Source organism: Phyllopteryx taeniolatus, chromosome 18 (genome assembly GCF_024500385.1).
Source record: "Phyllopteryx taeniolatus isolate TA_2022b chromosome 18, UOR_Ptae_1.2, whole genome shotgun sequence".
NCBI classification, from domain to species: Eukaryota; Metazoa; Chordata; class Actinopteri; order Syngnathiformes; family Syngnathidae; genus Phyllopteryx; species Phyllopteryx taeniolatus.
This window is the reverse complement of record NC_084519.1, coordinates 15,407,771-15,429,365: the sequence shown is the minus strand read 5'-3', so window position 1 is coordinate 15,429,365 and position 21,595 is coordinate 15,407,771. Positions and strand designations below refer to the sequence as shown.

The window sequence follows — 21,595 nt, the reverse complement described above, 5'->3', positions numbered from 1 at the left end:
TCCACTAGCTTAATGCTAACACACAATAGGGTGTTCCGCTAGGTTAATGCTAACACATAATGGGGTTTTCCGCTAGCTTAATGCTAACACACAATAGGTTGCTCTGCCATCTTAATGCTAATCCATAATGGGATGTTGTAGACTGAAGAATTAAAATTACCACCTGTCCAGTGTCTGAAGATGAAGGCGGTCATAATAATATTAGGAGAGAGCTTTGCTACCCCCCTCCCCCCACCAATAAACAAACAAAAAAAAACAAAAATCAAATGTAACCTTTCTGAAATTGACCAACAACAAAAGGGCAACAGAAGGTTGCGGTACTTTGCAACTGACAACAGTGAATCATCTAAATACTCTCAAAGCACCTTAATAACTTGACATGCCAAACTTTTTTTTCACGACAAAATCAGAAAAAAAAATAACAAATCATAACTGCCCCACAGACAAATGAAAAAAGTGGCTTAAACCAGAAGGCCATTTGCTGCTAGGCAGAGTTCTCAGACCTCCACGATAACTGCTTCAGAGACAAATGAAACAAATTGGCATATACCAGCGACGCCGACGTGTTGCTCGGCAGAATTCACAGATCTCAATGTGAACTGCCCCATAGGACAATAGAATTTTTTTTGTATTTGCACCTTTATCCAGATTCCCCCTTAAACAGAATGACTTATTTCTTAGTCAAAGCCATTTCATGTAAATATTTTTTTTTCTTTCCCCTACATATTGTGCCCGCATATTTTGCACAGTACTATTACCATCTTTCTCAATGTCTTTCCTTACTCAAGTCAGAAAGGTAGAATTACGGTGTTTACAGATGAGCTACCGCAGTGTGACGGGGGCGACCCAGATAAGACAGATGGACGCTTAAATGGAAGCCAGTGACAAAAGTAAAGTCAAGGAGGGCAAATTTATAGCTGTGCCACTCATTCATCATGAGCTCGTTAAAGCAAATGGACTGGATGTCATTGACGGGACAGACACAAGTGTCAAATAGGACTTTATGCAAGTGTGTGTGTGTGTGTGTGAATAAAACCAAGTTTCAAGGAGCCAACTTAGTTTGACTGAACGATTAATGCGCGACCGCAGCACATCTGGCGCGCCAATTCGGGATGCAGCCAGCAAGCGATTTATTTGCGTGTGCAAATCCACGGGAAAAAGATGAAATTTATAGCCTCAGCCCAATTTAAAATGCCCGCTTCCCAGAAATGAAGAGATGGCGGGAGAAAGAGAGAGCGAGAGAGTGACAAATGAAAGCGTGATGGGGGGGGGGTTAAAGACGTCGTTAAATGCCAGGAACATCCGGTGATAAAGCTGCGCAATTGATTCGTTGGCCGCCGTAAAGCAGCGGGGAGGACAGGCGGCAGCTGACCCCAGGCAACGGAGAGGCGTCGCGGTTGCTCAGCACAGTTTAACTATTCAAGTCCTTCGTTGGCTTTGAGGTGGTTACGCGGCAGAATAGAAATGAGCTGGGATGAAGAGGTTATACTACTGTCTGCTACTATAACTTAACTTTGGGTCAAGTTGAGTGAGGCAAAGAGAGTGGTTAGCTCTTTTGGGGAAAAAAAAAAAAAAAAAAAAAAAAAAAGCCATAACTTCGTGAGAATTGGAAAAAAGAGATACACTTTTTGGCCAATGACAACATCTTAAGTCAGTGCTGGTCAGTCGGTCGTGTCGTAGAATCATTAGGGCCAGCTGATGAAACTTAAACTACTAACAAGTATTTTAGTAATCGATTGATTGGATTGTGTCTGAAACTAGGCAAAAACAAAAAAATTGGTCATTGTTTTCAAAAATAAAAGCAAGATGTTTGCAAATGGCTCATTTTGATTAAAAACAAAGATAATCAGTCTGCTTTCATGGAGGACTATAAAGATCTGAGAACATTTACTGTTCTAAGGATTTGGACAATTTTAAGTTAAACAAGGCGTCTAAAGGATTATCAAAATAGTTGTCAACTAATGTGATAATCCATTAGTTGTCGGTTAATCAATTAACTGTTGCACCTTTCAACTATTACTAGCAACGAGACTGTTGCTTTCAAGCAATCAGATTTCAAATTCATCCTCACAGGTCAAGAGACCTGGCCCGAAATGTTGTCAGCTTTTTTCCAGCCTGTGATTGGTTGGTCAGAGCCAAACTGGTTACAGCTAACTTCAACTAGCAAACCACATCTGTAGCGATCTTCACACATTAATATATGTACCAATCACTGACTCTGGTGAATATATGAAAATGTTTTTTTGTAGATACACAGTGATTCTGAAAGGCTCCATATGATGTAGGTGGCGCACACAAAAAATACCCGGCCCGCCATTGTCTCAAGCGTAGTATAAGATAATGTGTACACACGTGCTGGAAGCAGCTTCGCACGCTGGGCTCAATGTTGGAGCCCCCGAAGGCGGCCACCTCTCCCAGCTGTTTGGGGATCTGAATGGCCTCGTGAAGCAGGAGGCCGAGCTGCCGCTGGTCGCACGTGTCGCCCGCTGATGCCGCCTGACTGAAGAGGTCTGCGGAAGGAGGAAGTCATTAGGAAAGAGGATCTTTCTCCATCCACTCGACTGTGAGACAGACATGCTAAGCTCTACCGTAATGGGCTGGCCACCAGGATTTAACAAATCCAAAATGTCATTTTAATTTTCACTAGTAGCTAACGTACATCAATACACAATCCTGACTTCTCCATTAGCCAAAGAAAAAATTGAAATATACAGTACAAACCACGCCTCCTTGTTGGTAGGCAGAATTCACAGGGCTCAATTATTTTGCCTAACGGGCCAATGGGAAAAAATGGAATATACCAGCAATGCTCAACTTGTTGCCAGGCAGAATCCACAAGGCTCAATTACACCTGTCGCAAAGACAAATGGTCATGACCAGCCATGCCCACTTGTTGCTAGGCAGAATTCAAAGGGTTCATTAATAGCTGCCACATAGGTAAATGCCAGTCATGCCCAATGGGCTGTTTAAATTGCAGGCTTAAAAAAAACAAATAAATCTGTATTCAACATAAAATCACCACAAAAACAGTACATTTACCAGATATGGCAAAACATAAGGCCATATGATACAAACTACAGAACAATAGACGTACTAAATCCTACCAACTTCTCACAATAGTCTTTGCTCTTTACTCATTTCCTGCCATTGACGGCTGTTGAATTCAAACATCCGTGTTAACAGGGAGGACTGGCAGAATCGCGGTGATGTATTTTTACATATTTCTACATCTCTCACACACACACAAAGAGCAGAAACAAAGGACATGACAGCTCTTTGAGCGCTGATTAAAGTTGACTTCAGCCCCGATTCTTCATTCCTGTGTGGCAGGTGTGGGTGAGTTCCTGTCTTTTCACATCTTTATGAAATCTAACCTATCAATATCCGCCGCTCGCAGATATGGTCTGACACGGCGCACTGCGTGCGTGTTTACGTGTCGTAGCTATTTGTGAGCCAATGAGAGTGTGAGAGCAAAGGAGGTAGGACGTGATCAGGCGTGGAAGATAGCCTTGGCGGTTGCATAGAAAGTGCCAAGGGAATGGGTGAGCTCAGGGAGGGAACATTTTAAGGAAAGACATGAGAAAAGGGAAGGAAAAGGATGGAAGTGAGAAGAAGTTAGCAATGATAGAGTGACACTGGTTCACAATTGGGCAAAGGAGAGAGAAGAGCAAAAAAAAAAGTCATTCACATAGACTAATCATCCAAATTAACAAGTGTGGACGATTATGTAAAAACAGAGCGTATGAGGTCGCTCATCCAACGACACCACCGGTATGGAAAGCCGGTTTGGCATTTACCCGTAATTTCTCGTGTATAATACGCACTCGAGTATAATGCGCACCCCCAATATTCAGGAAAACCCTTCTTCCTGCGCACACATGACTTTCTATCCATTGATATATTTATATGCGATGAATGTTAGCGGTGACCCTCTTCTAATTTGTTTTTCTAATCAATTCTGATCAGTAACGTTTTAAAAACTGAGGTTTACTTTTTCTTTAATAATGCATTTAACATTGGAGCGCACCCAAGTGTTTAGTTTTAAAACTGCCGTTATAAAAATAAATTATGGCTGTTTCAAACATTTACTCACATACCTCATTTCACTGCGAAATTATTTTCTAACTTGTACGACACCGATTTATAATACTTTATAATACACACGAGTGACTTTGGAAGATTTTTGGGAGAAAAAAAAAATGCACATCATACACGAGAAACTCCAGTATTCGAAATCCTTGATATCCAGCTTGAGGCCAATGTATTAGCAACGCTCTTTTACCTCACTAGTAAGAAAATTCAGTGCACTGGTAGAACGACTAGAGCACTCGTCAGGGGGACAAAAAAAAAAAACATGATTAGTAGGACACAGTCGTTCTACTAGTGCGCTGGATTGACTTACTAGTGAGGACAAAGCGCATGCTACTACATGGACCTTAAAGTGAATATCAAGGATATCGGATAAATGCTCCAGTGGCTGCGCGTGCGTGTGTGTTTTAACATAACTCATGTTCTTACATTTGTATTTCTCCTCCAGGTGGCCCTTGCAGAGAGACAGCAAGCCGATCTTCATCGACATGACGCGAATCTTCCCGCTGCGACCACTTTCAAATCAACACAAACAATCGATGATACATGGATGAAAAAAAAAGTCTGAAAATCATATCAATAACGACATATAATAGGACTCCTTTTGTCCCGAGTAAGGTTAGCACATTACCCATCTTCGTAAAGGCGTTTGATTGTAACGGTCAATGCAAACGTACGTGTCGTAGACGTTGAGCAGCCAGTTGAGGCACATGTCGACGCAGAGCGGCACGTTGACCAGGTCTTTGTGCTCCTGCTCCAGGCCGTCGTAGATGGACGTCAGGCAGTTGATGACGTCCGGGACGGACATGAGCTGGCTGTTGTTGGTCAGCTTGTGCTGCGAAAAGGTGTTCTGGGCCACGCTCAGGTCCAGCAGGTCCACTACGCAGGGAGGACGGGAAATGACACGCTGATAAATCCACAATTCACTTCCACGCAGTGGTGTTGAATGTTTGAGAAACAAGCACCATGTTCATAGTTTTTTTTTTTTTTTTTTGCATATCAGAGGCATGAATAGCGAGAGAACAGATGGACCATTGTGATTAATTATTGATATGATGGAAATCAGCTAGTCAGTATCCACAAATCTAATTTGCTGGTGACATCTTCATCTTGTATGCACATTTTTATAAAGTACTGGTAAAAAAAACAAAAAAAAAATTGATGAAATGGTTGGAAAATAACTTTTTTTCTTTTTTGTTTTGAGGGCTTCTCATAAAAGTTCATACGCTAGTTTTTAGGGTTTTCCGATTCACCTCTGCTCACCAACTGTGAGTCCGGCTTTTCTTTTTTATTGACTTGCGCTGGGCTTCCCAAATGGAATGCGCTTATATGGGAATCATTCAGATAAGTCAGTTCGAAAGTGAAAAGGTTCCACGATAATTTGGATCGAAGGTCAGAATCGTAATTTCATACACAGCCCTTTACAACATGGAAGACATACCGTGGATAAAGTGAATTTGAAAGTACAAAAAAATATTTCTGTACTATGCATAGCTACATAAATAAATGTATAAATAAATGGCACACTACCGTGAAAATTCAAAATTTGTCAAGTCATGAAGTTCAAGTCTAAGTCAACTTGAGACTCATGAAGCCAAAGTCAAGTGAAGTCATTTGTATTTTTTTCTTTTCATTTAAGTCCCAAGTCCTGAAATGAGCCACTTCCAAGTCTGACGCGAGTCAAGTCCTGTGAGCAGAGTCTGTGACATGCAACCTATTTTTTTTTTGTTCATGACCTTCAAAAAACAAATGAATGCAATTCCCCAAAACATGTCTCTTGTCGTCTAATTCCACCACATCATATTTTTCCCAAAGTCCTGCTAAATATTGCCGAGAAAAGCAGCTGTGACCGTGACAAATGTCTGCCTAGATGCAACACCGATGTTATCTGCAACTGGTGCTGAATGTAAACGTGCAAAATGTTTTTCCATCACGACCAGACGGTGTGGAGCATTAGCAGTGAAATGAAAAAAAACAACAACAACAAAAACCACACAATTCCATGAAGTTGGCAGTCAAAATGTGTTATCAGTGCTATCTAACATCAAGCCTCCCACCTCATTTTACCTCCCGTTTACCAGGCTGAACTAATTAAGGGAGACACTTCACATTGCTGTCTGGTAGTTTTCCGGGCCACACACATGGCACATTAGCTGGCTGCCACACGAGCTCCTTTGTGCCACTCGTGGTCCCCCTGGCACTGACTTAACCCAATTAGACTTTTTATAGTATGCCTGTCATGCGCGTTTGTGTGCAAACGTGTCATTCACACACATTACATTAGCAGACGTTCACAGAAAAAGGAGACGAAACCCAATAGAAACCTGCGGCTGTGTGTATGACATCACTGCTGGAATTAATTGGATTGCCCACTTTGGGGAATCAATCAGGCTAATGCGCCCCTGCAACAAATAGCTAAGCGCAGCGGAGAACAGTAGCGCAAAAAAAAAAAATGCCGTGCTTGAATTACTGCAGCTCATTAGCGGCCGAGCACAAATAATACTCAGGCGCACGAGCTTGAAAGCGCACCTGCACTGAGTCGGATGTTTTATCTTTTTGTGGGGGGACAGCTGCGTGGGGGCTATTCTAACTTGGCCAATCGAGTGAATGATTGTTTTGTCACCGTGAGACTGAACCTTGCTTCCTTCCTCCACTACCGATTTATGTGCTAGGGCTGTAAGTTAACCATACAGTATCGAAACGGAAAATGGCGCGTCGCGTGGTCTCCATGACGACCCCGCAGGACGTTCCTCGTTGTACCCTCCTGGTAGCATTTTGTGTGCGTGTACATGTGTGTGCGTAAGACTTACAGCACAGAGCTTTCTGCAACCGGCGGATCTTCATGGCGGTGCGGTACGCAGAGAATCTCACGTTGTTCAAGTCCGCTACGGGCAAATAGGCAAACAAAACGCAATTGAAGTACCATTTATTGGCAAAAAAAAAAAAAGCTGAATTTTACTGTGTCAATCGCTGTGAAATGAGTTGGACTGCGTAATTAGGCCGTTCCGTCTCAGCGGAGGCCGACGCTGTTTGTTGAGGCCACGTGAACGGCGGTTGCTAATTAACAGTAATAGCGGCGCTAGCATGGGGATGTGGGTGGATGTTAACATGGAGGATTGTTTTGCTTTGTGTTGTGATTTAAAATTTGAGGTTCCAAGCTTCAAATACGCCGTAGCTGGAGTGACGTGCAAAAAAAAAAAAATTATTATTATTATTATTATTATTATTATTTTTTTTTTTTTTTTTATTTATTTATTTTTTTTTTAATGGAGCAATTAAGGTATTGTAATGCCATTAGATGAGGGCAAGGAGAGCCACACTGGCAATATGCTACCATTCTGGAGAAAGAGGCGCCGAATGAGCATTTGTATTTCCTACCTAGCGACTGGTAGAGCTCCGTCATCTTGGGATGGTCCCAGCAGGTCGTTTGTGTCTGGTGGCTGAAAGCAACACAAGAAAAAGAAGAAGAAGAAGAAGAAGAAGCCATTACAATAAGGAACGCTGAGTGAATGCTAACAGTCACACACAACGAGCATTTTCCAGCACAGCGCAATCTGCTGGGTCAATCCCCCGTGAACCCCCGATGCAAGTTGACTGCAATGTCGAAATGTGAAGATAAATTCCAATAGGTGACTTAAGAGGCCATACGACAAGTTTCACCCCTCGTACACACTTTAAACATATTTGTGTGTGAATTGTGTTTATGTATTTTATTGTTTTGCAGGCATTTGATTCGATTTCGACTGAGCCGCGTGAATATTTCCGCTGGAAGCCTCCAGAAGCTGGAAGACATCCCACGCTGCAACAACGAGGCACTCTTAAGTGGAAACGCCAGCGCGAAGGCCCTGTCCTCACGCTGGCCGTCACGTCGGACTTTTTAAAACATTTTCCGCTCTCCTCGCACTCGCGTCTTTCTCCGTGTGATGTGCATGCACTCACTGCCCGACAACGAGGCACTCGAACGCAGCCGCGCCAGCGGGCTGTCTGAAGGGAAGATGAATTTTCGGGGCGTCGGCATCGCTAGCTAGCTAACTGCACGTTGCGATTGTGCCAGGTGACTGCTGATTCGAACGAAGGCACTCCAAAGACGCAGCGGATACGGCAAAACGCAAACAAATGCAAACATCATATCCAAAGTAAGAAAGAAAAGGTGGCGGTGTGGAAATAAGCAACAGGATCCCACCGCAGTGCTCCGTTTCCTGCTTGTTTATTACCCCATTACGAATAAAATAGAGCCTAATAAATAAGCAGACCGCAGCGCGCAAGCTGCTTCTATTGCCGCTCATAACGAGGGAGACGCGCGATTGACCCGCTACACAGCAGAGCGGCGCGGCGTTTCCATCAACGCTGAGCCTGCAGCGCTTGTATGCATATCAGCAGCTCATGAATGCCGTAATGACAACGGGCGAGCTGTCAGCGGGCGATCGCAAACTTTGACACATATGCTACAAAAAGACGGCTGAGTTTAGACAAAACAGCAACAAGTGTGTTTAGGGCACAAATGGGTTAGTCTTCAAAGGGTTCGCAGTTCAGCTGGGAGAGCTGTCGGAAAAGTGAGTCAAACGAGACCATTTTTATTGTGAAAATTAAGGAATTGGGAGAATGCAATAAAGAGTTAAGATGTCCTGAATGAGTAGTGTGGGTGTAGGATGTACAGTAAATACAGTGCCAGTAAATACATTTGATACAAGCGCTGTATGGTGGCAGTGAAGAATTCAGTACTCACTGTCACAATCTGGAAAAAAGTACTTAGGTTTCGCTTGCATATGATTAAAATACTGTAAACTGTACATGTTTGAATAAAATAAATTCAAAGGACTTTTTCTTTTCCAGTGTATGTTCTTTATCCTTAACAAGACATCTATACTGTACAGGTGTCCATGGAAATATGTCTGTTTTATACTGCCAAGGCGGGCGCATCAGAAGGGGCAGCACAATGGCCACTGAATTGATGGAAAGCGTGAGAAAAACTGTTTCATTCTTTTAAGTTCTATTTCAATTTATCAATACTGTATTTGTTTATAAAGTACAAAATTATAGAGTGCTATGTTTCACATTAAAAATACACATTACAAATTTGAAGGGTGTTTTTTTGGGGAGGCTGGAACGGATTAATGGCATTTCCATTCATTTCAAACGGAGAAAGATGATTTGAGACACATCACGGAATGAATTATTTATGAATTATTATTATGAATTACCACTAGATGTCAAATGTCTGCAATGATTTGGGAATGTCGTCATAGAAAATGTATAATAACAAAAAAATGGGAAATTTGGGAGATGTGAAATATAATTGGCAAGATGTCAGATATTTTGAAGTTGAACTGGTTTGAATTGGCGGCTAAATGTGGAAGGAGTACAACTGTGAACATTGGCGGAATAATAATACATTTTTAAAAATGGGCGCAGAATAACGTGTTAATAAGTTTAAGTGTGTTTAAAGCATATGGGCGGGGTAAAACTTAGTTTTTACATGGTTTCTTTTCACCTACTGCAGGTGGGGTCTGGACCAGACCGCAATAAATGTGGGTTCAGTGTATCATTTGGAAAAAAAATAAATAAATCCTAAAAACAACAACGGACACAATGCGTCAATGAGTGTTGCTTCGTTTCATCACCAACCAAGTTCAAATGAAAGTACAACGCTGACAAGTGGTCCCTAAAAGGTGTCTGTTGCTGCGTCAGGACCAGCGAGGCCATGTGATGGGACGGTGAGAGCCACTCGTGATTCCGACATTTTGTCTCCAGAGTCTTTATTAAATGCCATCTCTCAGTAAGCATCGACAGATCAAATAAGGTCATTGAAGGGGAAAGCGCATAATTCAGCAGGTAGATAAAAATGTATGCGTCACAGCATTCTATTTTTTTGTTATTATTAAAGCACATCCATTTGCGGATAAAGGGTCAAATTTACACTCTAATTACTCTCTGTATGCCACTTTTCCGGATTGCAAAGACAGAGCTTGTCTGTATTAGGTTTGAACTGATCATGGTCCATTAGTTTGATACTGGCTGCATCCTTTCTCAGACATTTGCTGCCCACTAAACACGACGTCCTCCCTCTCTCTGCGGCCAAACGGGTTTAAAACAGGACGCGGCGCCAGCCTGCCAGCAGGCGCCCGCTGAATTTCTATGGAAGACTTTCATTCCCCCACTTTCCACCAATATGGTGCTTGGATCACCCTCGCAGCAGGATTGTGGACAAGACGCCGTTTTCAATCAGCCGCCCTTTTGTCAGCGCTGAGAAAAAAAAGCGGCAAAATATGAAAGCAGAAAGGAGAAATGGGTACCCGAGTGTCCCAAAAGATGTCACGACCATTCAAAAGGAACTTGTGAGAGGAGATTCTCAATCAGCCTTTTATACACTCCCACTCTATCGTCTCTTGAATGCAATAACGGGCCATCTTTGATGATGTAGAGGATGTGGATTTACAACAACAACAAAAATCATACGCTGTTATATTGAAGATTTGGTTGGTGATTTGTGCTACAAAAACACGTGTGTGTATACTAGTAGCGGTGAAACCAACGTTTATCGTGTTGTATAAATAGATGGTGAAAAACTCCAAAACAATTTCCAGTAGTTTCACGTAATTTTAGGAAAAATAATATACCGGGATATATACTGTTATCAGGAGATAAAATTACCTATATTGCGATATCAAATGTTTCTCCATATTGTACAACACTCCTTTGCAGCCTTATAAAAAGGTATCATGTTGGGATGATTTTGTTCAAGGAAAACGAATTAAGACAATGTTTTCTTCTTAATCTATTTCTGAGCTCTCGGATGGGGACTCGGCATCGGCAGATACTCAAACTCAAAGGACTCGTTTGCAAAAAAAAAAAAAAGTGATCGGAACATATCTATATTGAGGAATGCGATTTTGGAGCTTGTGATGTATCTGATTTGGAGCCAGTCACAAGAAGGAGTCATGCCGTTACCAGCCCACGACGAACCGCTGTTCGGTTCAACTCTGCATTTCCTTGCGTCTAAATCACTTCGGTGCACCACGACAATCGACGCTGACCTCTCCCACAGCCGCTTTGCGGAAGTACTGTCCTAAATTTTAAACGCGATGTTACACAGGATGGGCACATACGCCCAATTACCAAATCGTTTGAGGTGATCAAAATAGCTCGCTCAAGTTGAATTTAGGTTCCAGTTGAGTTCGTGTGCGTTCCCACTCGTGCGACGACTACGTCTGCTTTGTACCCATGTTCCACTGATGTGTTTACGAGAGTGGGCGGGTGCAGGTTCAGTGGTCGGCCACATCTGTGATCGAATGCTGCTGGCTTTTATCTCACAACCGCAAACCACACTTAAAAAATAATAAACCCAGCACCCAGTGGCGACCCCCCCCCCACCTCCCGGAAGGTCCAAACACAGTGCTGGTGTCTCCGTTTCAAATGCTTCTTATTGATCTTTCCATTCTGAGCCTAATAAAACTAAAGATGTAAAAAGTCCATGACATATAGAATATGCAATACCATTTTTTAACTCTCCAGGCGGCGGTCACCAAACTCTCAATGTGTCGTGCACAGTGGAACACCTAAACTGTGATTACTTAACTACTGTGCCATGAAATTATCCAATTTCACTTAATTGGTCTGAAGATTACAAACAATTTACAACTAATAATGCCTCATCATTAATTTCTCTAAGCCGACCACGGATAGTGACAGTTTGCGCAATTCAATGCTCTTCCACTAGATCCAGAAGGAACATCATAAATCAAGGCGAGATTTACTTTCGGGGGGGGGGAACAACAACAAAAAACCTCACGTTGCACATCAAATTAACGGACAAGCTAAAACTGTATAAAAGAAGAAAGTGAGAAGTACAGTGGTTAGCTTTTTATTTTTCCAATTATGCTCGATTAAGAATAACAAAATTAGACATTACTCATGTCGAGTCACCTGTCAAATTAAAGGTCTTGATGAGGACTTTCCACATCACTAGTTCTTTTGTCAATGTACAAAAAAATAGCAAAAAAAAAAAAAAAAAGCATTTTAACCCTAACCAAACAAATCAAGAGTGACATTTCGAACTTGATAGAGCTCAAACTCTGGAGTGAAACAAATAAAGCAGGTCAACTTGGACAGTCAGCAGTTCACACAAATTATGCGTGGTTGGATGATTTGTGAAAAATGAGGTCCTTCCTCAGCAAAGGCACCGAGGGAAGTTCCTTCTCCAGTTTCTCCTGATTTGGCAAAAAATAAATAAATAAAGTGAATGTGATGCAAAAAGGCTAACTCGAATTGTCGCTATTAGAGCACCAAGCGATGTGTTTGCCACTGTCAACCAGGTGTTATCGATTCACCAGGTAGACACGTTGGCATTTTAATGTGCACGCGCCGTCAAATCAGCAGAAAGACGATCGTTTTGGGGGGGACTGAAATGATGACGCGAGCCGAATATGTCGGGTCGCTGTAGGTCTTTATTGTCATGACTGTGACAATTATAATTTCAATTGTAATGAGCTATTTTTGAAGTCACTTAAATGCAAATTATGCACACTAAAGGAAAAGCTGCATCTAAAAAACAGCAAGCTAAAATAAACAAGTGTTAATTTGGTTCAAAAGAGATGTTGTCATTCAATTTAGATGTTAGAAAGTGGGGGGGGGGGTTTGTGCGTGAAAGAAATGAAAAATGAAATCTGAAATAAAAATCGTCCAATCATAATTTGCCTAAAAATGGCCTTAAAGACAGTGAAGAATGCTGATGACTTTGGGGCTGTTTTTTTTTTTGTTCTTCCAGCTGGAACTGGGTGGGGTTTTTGTCAAGGAATTATGAACAGTTCCTCAGGGTTAGCAAAACCCTTCAGTCTTCTGCCGGAAAACAAAAAATGTCAGGAAGACAAAAAAAACTGCAAGAACAGCTGAACTTTATTTGGGGTTCATCGGAAGCACTTAACGGTGGCAGGTCTGTGCTGACTTCCATTAGTTTGAATGTTATTGGTTGATTCTAAACATTCCCAGTTATGAGAGGTTGTGCACACTTGTGCTACCACATTATCACAGTTGTTTATTTTAATTCCCTTCTGGAAATGACTTTTTCTTTCGATTGAATTGTACAGATTATAGGTGACACTCAGGTTTTTTTTTGTTTTTTTTAATTAGTTTTTTCCCCCCCCCTGTCATTTAAATAAGGGTGTGCAGACTTTTTATATCTACTGTAGTTGAAGTTACATTAGTCAAACCTACTGATTCTGGTGGCCAGAATCAGGATAAACAGATTAGATTGACATGGCAACACACACAGGCTGAAATCTGATTGGACAAAAAAAAAAAATTCTAATAATAATCCAACCTCTCCAAGTGCTGGAACCAGTGTAGCCATTAGAAACAACGCGAAATAAAGAGAATCAATTGTTGAAAATAAATTAAAGCAAGTTCATGGAACATATATTTGAATGTAGGTTGTAAATGTAGGACAGCGCTTTGGCTGGAGCTGAGCGCCAACCACTGATTTGAGTCGCTATTTTAGGAAATACTGGACGTCACCCATTTTCTGGACACTTACTTGATGTAATATGGAACTTTATTTTGAGAAACCGCCCGTTGCCAGGGAAGCTGCACAGAAGCTGCGGAAAGAAAGAAAGCTCACATTGAGAGACACTCGTCAAAAATCCAAACACTATCTTAGGCACCATTACCGAGCAGGACGATATGAATACGTTTGACCCGAAGGTGTGAGGAACCACGCTGTCATGCATGAAATAGAGAGGAAGCGGGGAGGAAGTCTTCCAGGCAGAAGGAGGAAATGAAAAAAAGGGAGGGGATGAAATACGGGTGGCGGACCCATAGAACCGAGGCGACAAATGAGTGCGGCGACGTCTCAAATAGCCACGGCGGCATTAAGACTATTAGCAGTGAACCGTGCGTGTGGTTGATTCCCATGTTCCCTCCTCCGTCAAAAAGGCATCTACCAGCACATGGAAGGATGAAAAGACAGATTGGGGGATAAGAGCAGTGCTCTATTGATCCCTGAGGGCAAATCACGCGGGCAGTGTAATGAGCGCCAATGTGTGAGATGATGGACGCGATAGTGTCGTCGTGCCAAGGAGACGCAGGACCAAAAAGTCAAGCCATGAAACTGTCTGCAGAAGAAAAAGGATTTTCTTCTTGTATTTATTCATACATCTTTTTTGGCCCATTTCCTTGAAATAATGTCGCAACGGTGGGCCAAAAAAACAGACAGGCCATTGACACATCAAACATTTTTCACTTATTTACTTTTTTGAAATATACAAAAATAATTTTTCTTCGTTTAGATATTTGGAGGTACACTTTTTTCCTTGGGATGGAAAAAAAAAAAAGTACATACATGCTTATTCTTCCACTTCAGTTTTGTGAGTATTTTAGAAAAAAGATTTTAAAAAATGATTTCAGTTTGTATTTTGTATTTAAAGAAATGGAGATATATGCTTTGCCTTGGACAGTTTTGCTAGTTTTGGTCAATTTTAATTCTAAACACTACAAAAATTAAAGCTAAAGCATATACAGTAAATGTATGTACTTGTTATCCAACTTTCCCCCCAATAAAACAAAGACGGAACATTTTAGTTGGTTCACAGAAAAAAAATACTATTTTTTTCTACATGTTTCTATAGTTATGTTTCTGTTTTATCCAATATAAAAAGTTGGGGATGCATGCTTTTCATATGAGAGTAAAAGCACATTTAAGAGGCGTAAGAACACGTTTATTCTTACCTAAAATGATGCTTGACATATTGGCAAGTGCATCTGGACTAACAGTAAATTTAAAAAATATATATCGCAAACTGAATGTACTTAAAGACTACATAAATAGCATATAAATTACTTTTTTTTTTTTTTTTTTTTACACAAAGGCAGTGCTAGCCGGACACGCACCCAAAAGGCTGAAGAGGCAAATGAGCGGAAAAACAAAGATGCAAATCCTGATAGGCGCATTCAGACAGCTTGTAGTCACGCTCTAAATTAAAAACAAAGCGAAACGTTTGCTACTTACTGGATAAGAAATGTTGAGAGGAGGGGCCAAAGTCTCGGTGGGCTTCCTGGAGGAGCTTCAGTCTGTCCTCCACTGCCACCTGCAACAAGAGCTGTGCTGTTAAAACAACATTTTTTCATCAAAAAATTTTTTGGGAAAAAAAAAATAAAAATCTGACTTTTACTGCTTTGCCATACAACAATATTTCAATATTTGGAAGGAGACACTTTCAAGCAAACGTATTTATTAGCTTTTAGTCCATGGCAACTTTTTTCAAATGTCACTGGTAAAGAACTCAACAGTGCATGCAGGGAAAAGGGGGAAAAAGTGATAAAAAAAATAGGGGGGAAAAAAATGTTAGATCGTTATCTCTCATAAGGCGTTATATTGTTGCACAGTAAAAGTGTGTCACTCCTCTAATTTTTGCATCACACGAATGGTCTAAAAGTGCCTGGAGAGGGAGAAGATCAACCAAATGCGGTTGCCGTTTCTTCTTTAGACAGCAATAACAATTTGCATGGCGGCTCTTCGAGGGGAACGCAAACTTTTGCTCTTTTCTGCGCTTCAATTTCCAGAATGTCGACAACAGATTTGTCCTACTTGTCATTGTGCCTGAGGCGTATGTGTGTATGTCTGTGTGTGTGTGTGTGTGTGTGTTGCTAATCAAACTGATGCGAGTGAGGCCAGCACGCAGTCCCGGTAACCTGATACGGTAGGTCCACACACTTCACAATAATGAACAATGCTATTTTTGTCCAATTATTATTTTATATCAGGCAGTAGGGTGTGCCAGTGGTTGGCATATCTGCCACACAGTACTAAGGTTCAGTTTGAATCGAGGCTCAGGCCTTCGTGTGTGCGGCATTTGGATGTTCCTCTCATGCTCGTGTTGGTTTTGTCCAGGTACTCCAGAGACGACGTCGTCCCACATTTCAAAAACCCAAAGTCAGCTGGCATAATGAAGATGGAAAATGGATGGATGGGATGTTATTTTATTTATAAAAAAGTGACAAAACGGGCGTCTCATACATGTTTTGCAGCGGCACTTGATGAATTATGAACGGAATGCGACTCAAATGGTTGCCGATTGTTCAAAGTCAAAGCAGGAAGCCGTCCTGATTACGAAGGCTAGTTTTCATATGATTTGGTTTTTGCCATTTTCCCTCCCCCATCAAATTTTTTTTCCCAGTTTTCTTATGTCTGTGACTAGGCCAACCATTTCCCGGACTGGATGTGCGTGACTGGCATGCTGTGAAAATAGTACCAAGCTGTGATTATAAACCGGCAGAACCATGTGTTTGCTTGGAACAACGCGATGAGTAAAAAAATAAAGACTACACAAGTTCAGATAAAATGCTGCAGGTAGGAACAAAGCATAAAGCGTCCATATGCCGCATTCCGTTGAGGCTTGACTGTACCTGCAGTAGCTTCCACCTCATGTTCAGCTGGTCCAGCTGCCTGGAGGCGGTGGAGGACAGCTGGATGTCCAGTGGAGTCAGCTCTGCAGAAAGCTCATTTACTATCTGGACATCCTGACGCAGCGGGCTGATCTCGTCTCGGAATACCTTCAAGGGAGACAGAAAAAAAACACTTTTTGTCAAATGTTAACAGTTTAAGACAGTCAAATATTATTACAATTATATTTTGAAAAGTCACCAGCTTTCTGGCCACATCTAATGGCTCCAATTTCATTTAAATTATTATTTTACAAGTGGGCACGGTGGGACAAAAAGAGCCAATCAGAGAGTGCAGTGACAGTAGGCTTGCCCAAATAGTCCCACCGCGCACATACACACACATATGACCAGATTTTCTAACTCCGGTCAGCAACAAACATTAAAAGGAAGGAATTGGACAGCCCTCTACTTCAAATCAAGGGTAAAGTTATTCAACTGTGGTGTGTGCCCTATATGTGGACGGCCGTATGGCTGAGCTTAGAAAAGCACCGTGTACATCACGTCACCGTTCTCACCAAGTCGACAGGTAAGTTGATCACCTCGCTTATATTTTGTATTGATTGTACATTCCCAGAAAATACAACATGAAACCAAAATTTCAGTGAATTTCAATGGGGGAATTGATTGAATTAAAGCTCATCAAGGTATCACTGTATTTTGGAACGGTTTGGGTTCAGAAAGTTTTGACTTATGCATACAAATCAAGTTTTTACCCAGCTCAAACATTTAGCATTTGTGCTAACGGAATGCTTGACTCATACCATGGTATTGTCGATGCGGTCCTGCAGAGAGTCAATCAGCAGGTCGCCCACAGGTTGCCAGCCAGACTTGGCGTCCTCGGCCCGAGTCAGCCGTAGATCCAGCTGGTCCATGGAGCTCTGGAGGTCCTGCAATCGCTCAAGGGCTTGCTCCACTTGATTCTGCCAGCCTCCGGCGTGTCCCCTCAGACGTTCCCAGCGCTCCCTCACCTCGCCCGTCTGCTTGCGGATGGCCCGAGCTAGGCCACGGGCCTTTTGCTCCGGACTGAGGTCTAGAAAAAAAACAAGAAAAAAAAACCCAAAACAATCAAGGAAACATAACGTGAAGAAGGAGAATAGAGGAAAGACAGTGTTAGTTTGTGGAAGTTTTAGCTCCTATACTATATTCTGGTAAATATGGGTTTTGAGTAAAAATTGGATAAAAGTTGTTCAGAGTGCAGCTTCAATTTCGGTATTTTCTTCAATTCCCATCATAAAAGTGAAGTTAGAAGTTCTGACAGCTCCCAAAGTGATGCGTCTGTCCATCCTTCCGTGCATGCATCCAACCGTCTAACAACCCAATGATCCAATCGCCAAGCCACCCGCTGATCCCTCCGTCCATCGATCTGGTCTTCCATCCAGCCATGGACCAACGCAGTCTGTCATCCATCCAAAAACCGAACAACCAAATTGCCCACTGATCTTTCCTTCCATTTATCCAAAAATAACGTGCTCATGCTCGCGCTCCACTGAACCCAATATAGAACAATTCACAATTCTGTCTGGACATCAACAACAATTCCTTTTCCAAGCGAGTGTGAGTGCTGGACATGGCAAAAGCGATGACAGATCTGTTGTCTTAAGACGTACCAGATGAACTAATTGGATTCATCAGTGAAACAGATGATAATGATTTTTTTAAATATTTTTTTTGGATCAGTAAACGTTATTGTATTATTTGGATCCAAGTGTGAACGTAACAGTACTTGAGATGTCAACATGGACCAAAAATGGTAACCTTTCTTCAGTTTGGATGAAGTTATGCCATTTATTTTCTCATGGATTCAATGTTCAAAAGACTTGTTTTGCTCTCTTAAGGTTCATATAAAGCGTCCTAAACAACTGGAGGACGCTTGGCGGATTAAAATGATGGTCGTCTACAACCGTTTTCCCGAGCTTCAATCTGCTCTCCGGGGTGGTGATTGAATTAGCATCTTTTGTTTATGCGCCTTTAGATATGCACAAAACAATCAATAGTTAATCAGTGTCACAGACCAAGCCTAACAAGAGTAGCGGGAACGTACACGATTAGGTGCTTAAGATATTACGATGCCACTCTGACACATCCCATCTACTTTGATTAAACACCATGCATACGCTCTGATCTAAACTCGACTTTTTATCTATTTATACAACCAGACGAAACTTTGATAGCTGTCTCAGAGATCACAGCGGAGTCTGCCGACGCTCTGAAGTTCTGCCACACCTCAATCGCACCCTCGTGGCTCACTTTAATTATTCATGCAAAAAGAGGATCGTTTGAAGGCAAATGCGGTGACTCGACAAAATCTGGATCATTTCAGCGGGGTGGCTTAACGAGTTGATGCATTTTTATTTATTTTTTATTTTTTTTTCTATTGCCGTGGTCAGGATTGCCGGAAATGCCGACGTATCAGCATCAGTTGAGGTTTACTGTCAAATGTCGTGTATTTAAAACAACCACATAGCGGAGCCTTTGTCCGCTAACTTAATGCTAATGCTAACACATAATGGGAACACCATATACATGCCAACAATAGCATCCATAACATGTAGCTACATTATGCAACCATACTCACTGTCATATATTCTTTATCCTCTGTGAAGAACGACTAATATTAGTGCTGATGAGTTATAATGTCTCCTCTGGGCTACATGTATAGTTAGATGTCTGTATTATACTGCCCCCAGGTGGGCAAGGTGTGCACACCAGAAGGAGCAGCATAATGACCACTGAATTGAAGCAAAAAGTGTGACAAAAAACGGTTTAATTCTTTACAGTCTAGTCTATTTATGATGTCATTACTGTATGTTTTTATACATCTTTTAGAGTGCTATTTTTCATCATTTGAAATGCATCTCAAAGCCAACCTGTCTTGGGCTGCAGGTTCTTGCGCGGTTCTCCCGGGCCTTCAATGGGCTGCTCAGCCAGAAACGTGCGAGCTTGCTCCAAGGTGCTGATAACCAGCTGCTCGCGTTCTTTCAGTTCCGACTGCAGAATCTGGAAACCAGGAACACATTGGTGGTAGGCGTGAAAGGATTTCTATCAAAACCAACTAATCACACATGATTTTATGAGTCTAATGAAAGGAAGTGAGAGGAGGTTTTTAATGAGAACCCATAAAAGATTGTGTTAAACCGCTAAATCATGGTTAATCGTGCGCACCACCGCTATATTGTGGAATTTTGAGCAATGTTTTTTTTTTTTTCATGGGTTATTACAGTATACAGGTCTGAATTTACGTGGATTATCACATTGTGCCACAGCACAGACTTGGCATCGTCGCGAGAGGCTTTTAAAAACGTTGTCACTTGAGGTTTCAGAAAACTTGTGAAATACAGGTACACTGTCGCTACATTGGCAACAGTAAAGACACAAGCCGGTGCTTTTGCACGCTTGTATCGCCCACACACGTGCATATCGAAGTCAAAAGATTTCAAAATAAAAGTACCACAATTTTAGTTTCATTTTGACTTCATAAAGATTCAGCGGGCCAGGCAGGTTTCTCTGTCTCGGTGATATTTCACCTACCACGTGTGTGTCTGGAACGCATAACGGAATTTCACGATACAAGTCAATAATAACATTGGGTGAGCCGGATAAAGAGGAGAAAGCTCGCCATGGCAAGTTGAAACTCAAGATGGTAGCAACGAGGAGGAGGCTACATTTGCGAGCAGGACGGCAGATTAATGAGTTGCTTTAATGCATTCCCCCCTCCATATGTGACTCCTGTCTGCCGATCTGGCCGCCGCACGTGAACTCAGACTGAACCGTGGCCAGATTTCATCACGTCACGAAAGAGGTGCGCTCGGAATGAACCCGCAGGGGCCCGGGCCAAGCTGTTTACTTGACTTGAGCTTTAATGGTGATGACCAACAAACGCTTTCGACGGCTAATTAGGCGCCTGCCGCGCTGCAGTAGAATTCCCTCTGCCTATCCTTCGCTTGTGAAGAGGTACTGAGGGTCAATGGAAATATTTCTGCGGCGGCGCGGTGGTGGTAAATTAGCCAAGTGATCTGGAGAATAAAGTGAATCGCTGGCTAGCCGGGCGGGAGAAGCCCTGCAAGAGTGATCATTAGCGAGTCCGCCGACAGATCGCAAATCAAACTCGATCAGCGGTTGGCAAAGTACGTACGGCCTGCTCTGTTCCTTAATTAGTATTTACATTACCCTGTAATAAGTCCTGACTTTCAATCTTTAGGTGACATAATGCCTCACGGCTCCCGCAGAGTCAGGGGAGAGGCAATTTTGCAACACTTCAATTACACATAACAGTGTAATTATTCTCGTTTTTAATACACACATGACCCCGGGGGATTTCATCGCCAATCGGAGTGTGTGGTTGCTTTACGAGGATGCCGTGTCGTTTCAGACGCTGCCAGGCAGCTTGATTAAATGGGAGGAGCTTACTTGGTAACGCTACTTTCGCACACATACTGTATCAGACTTTTAAAAAGAATATACACACAAAAACACAAGTTACATTTTTTTTTAACTGTAACCAGTTCAGTATTAAAACACAAATGAATTGATTATTTTCAACTGGAACACTTATTCTCAACAGTAACACGCTCACACATATCCGGCATACTGTGCAATAAGAGTAGGAGTAAAACAAAGTTAAAAAAAAAAAATAAAAAATTAAAAAAATTAATAAATAAAAATGGCAATTGGAGCAGTCGCTCATATATAAAAAAAAAAAGAAGAAGCAAGATAAAACAAAATGGAAAAATTGTATAATTTTGTATTGTAACACACAAATGTACTTCCCAAATTGATAGTCTTTAAATTTATACTTCACACTCATACATAAACTGGAAAATAATTAGATTTTTTTATCATAATACCCTCACGCATATCAGATTTAAATAAAAAAAATTGTCTTTAATTATTTTCTATCTGACCCTTTTTCCAAATGAGCAACTAGCGACAAATCTAGATTCTTTATCTTTCTTTTTCACCTCATGAAGGCACACATCCAACACATTCAATGCTCCCTATTATGTACAGTAAATGCAAAAAAAGTTAGTTCTTTTACATTCTCTTTTATTATGTTTTCATAAAACAGTGCTAC

At 41.6% G+C, this 21,595-nt stretch overlaps 1 protein-coding gene across 14 annotated transcripts in view; it reads right to left on the bottom strand.

The window, feature by feature from the left end:
* utrn (utrophin) overlaps positions 1-21,595 on the bottom strand; it is a 134,018-nt gene that overhangs the window by 24,200 nt on the left and 88,223 nt on the right. For 13 of the 14 annotated variants that reach the window (XR_009785342.1, XM_061753252.1, XM_061753253.1 and 10 more), the window contains 10 exons: positions 19,392-19,521; positions 17,286-17,554; positions 16,486-16,632; positions 15,089-15,167; positions 13,619-13,679; positions 7,468-7,529; positions 6,900-6,974; positions 4,767-4,968; positions 4,519-4,604; positions 2,353-2,510 (listed from right to left, as the gene is read on the bottom strand). Coding sequence is in view for 12 of the 14 variants with exons in the window: in XM_061753252.1 (XP_061609236.1) it covers positions 2,353-2,510; positions 4,519-4,604; positions 4,767-4,968; positions 6,900-6,974; positions 7,468-7,529; positions 13,619-13,679; positions 15,089-15,167; positions 16,486-16,632; positions 17,286-17,554; positions 19,392-19,521 (1,269 nt within the window). In the remaining 2 variants the exon portion in view is untranslated. Of the gene's footprint in view, positions 1-2,352; positions 2,511-4,518; positions 4,605-4,766; positions 4,969-6,899; positions 6,975-7,467; positions 7,530-13,618; positions 13,680-15,088; positions 15,168-16,485; positions 16,633-17,285; positions 17,555-19,391; positions 19,522-21,595 lie in introns of those variants that run through there. The other variant, XR_009785343.1, reaches the window with a different exon arrangement.